This window comes from Sinocyclocheilus anshuiensis, unplaced genomic scaffold (assembly GCF_001515605.1).
Source record: "Sinocyclocheilus anshuiensis isolate Anshui unplaced genomic scaffold, SAMN03320099.WGS_v1.1 scaffold132, whole genome shotgun sequence".
In the NCBI taxonomy this organism is placed as follows: Eukaryota; Metazoa; Chordata; class Actinopteri; order Cypriniformes; family Cyprinidae; genus Sinocyclocheilus; species Sinocyclocheilus anshuiensis.
Window position 1 is genome coordinate 1,753,124 of NW_015555730.1, and position 1,823 is coordinate 1,754,946.

At 38.2% G+C, this 1,823-nt stretch overlaps 1 protein-coding gene across 2 annotated transcripts in view; it reads right to left on the bottom strand.

The window, feature by feature from the left end:
- Positions 1–206: 206 nt before the first annotated feature.
- The window catches only part of LOC107672881 (zinc finger protein 706-like), a 5,669-nt gene continuing 4,052 nt past the window's right edge, over positions 207–1,823 (bottom strand). The window contains exon 3 of one of the 2 annotated variants that reach the window (XM_016466259.1): positions 207–1,042. In XM_016466259.1, coding sequence (XP_016321745.1) covers positions 947–1,042 — 96 coding nt within the window. In that variant the 3' untranslated portion in view covers positions 207–946. The remainder of the gene's footprint in view (positions 1,043–1,823) is intronic. The other variant, XM_016466260.1, reaches the window with a different exon arrangement.

Consider the following 1,823-nt stretch of genomic DNA (forward strand, 5'->3'; position numbering starts at 1 on the left):
CAGAGTCCGATTCTGTTTGCTTCTGCTGTGACTACTGACCTGCTGTGTTGTTGCCAAGGTAATGATGCATAATAACTGCCCTAGAAACACTGTTCCTTGTTGCCGCTGTCAATTCTTTTTCCATTCACACATTGAAAGTATTTTTAGATCAAGTTTTTAGACTCGCGTTTCTTACCAGCTGTGTTGAAGACATGCCTCACAACGTCTTAAAAGTAAAATTTTATTAAAGAGATATATTACAGTGGTGTGGAAACCAGGCGGCTTCAGCAGGAATATCAAACATTGAGGCAATATTGTTTGAGATAATTCCAAAGAGAAATAACTTTTGCAGCAACATTAAATTAAGAATACAGTAACCTCGGGCACATCCAGTGATTTACAGAAACGCAATGTACAGAACCAGTTTGTTTTGGACTAAAAGAGATTGATCGGTGGAAAGCAAAATTAGTAAATGAGAAAAATAAAGTAAGAAAAAAAATAAAAATGAAAGTTTTTGTCCAGGCTAAACGTCATTAGTGGGAAACCACTCCCATGTCCATTTGCACTCATCTATGACTTATCTTCCAAGCAAACACAGACAAATATGTCTGTAACTACCACATTTATGTTACTGATGATCAACTAACGATCACTGGTAGTGTTCTAATTTCTCTCTCTCAATCTATTAAATTACACAAGTAAGATGAGAAAAGAAAGCGTGTGAGCGCAGGTTGAGGTAATACACTGATCTGATCGTAGCCAAGGCAAGTGCTCTGAAACAGTGTTGAGAGAAGGAAGCTAAACGTCATCAGTCTTTGATCCACGGGATTCATGTCTGCAGTGAAGGGGAAGATGCATGCATAAAACTCAGGTAAGAGCGCTGATCGTGTCCTGCTGAATAAAATTTGAGATCAGGACTCTTATTGTGATGTTTTATACAATCATCAGCCTCTGGTGTCCGGGCCGTTCACGCCTCCACGCCCTCCAGCTCTGGGGGAAGAGGGCTCTTGGGGTGCTTGCTCTCAAAATGCTGCTTGAAGGGCTTGGGATCTGGCATTTGCGACTGTAAAACAGAAAGGTTTCATGGTTTAGTTTACCATGCTATGGCTCAAGGAATCCAGGTCTGGCTTCATTCTGGTATGAAACAAACACTTTGTACAAACCAATTAATTCCTGAATGATTTTGAGTGACCAAAATCACATTAACCTCATTAGGGTTGTCACAGTTTCTGCTTCTCTTGATTAATTAAGAATAAGCATTTGCAATACTGTTATTTTATCCTGCAAACATTCTGTTCATTTGACAATTCTGTTATCTTGCATTGCTTGGGGTTGCCAGATGTCAACATTTTCAATCCACCAATCAGAGCTTTTCAATGGATACATTTTTACTAACATATATATATATATATACATATGCTGCTTGAAGGTCTTGGGATCTGGCATTTGCGACTGTAAAACAGAAAGGTTTCATGGTTTAGTTTACCATGCTATGGCTCAAGGAATCCAGGTCTGGCTTCATTCTGGTATGAAACAAACACTTTGTACAAACCAATTAATTCCTGAATGATTTTGAGTGACCAAAATCACATTAACCTCATTAGGGTTGTCACAGTTTCTGCTTCTCTTGATTAATTAAGAATAAGCATTTGCAATACTGTTATTTTATCCTGCAAACATTCTGTTCATTTGACAATTCTGTTATCTTGCATTGCTTGGGGTTGCCAGATGTCAACATTTTCAATCCACCAATCAGAGCTTTTCAATGGATACATTTTTACTAACATATATATATATATATACATACACACACACACACACACACACACACACACACACACACA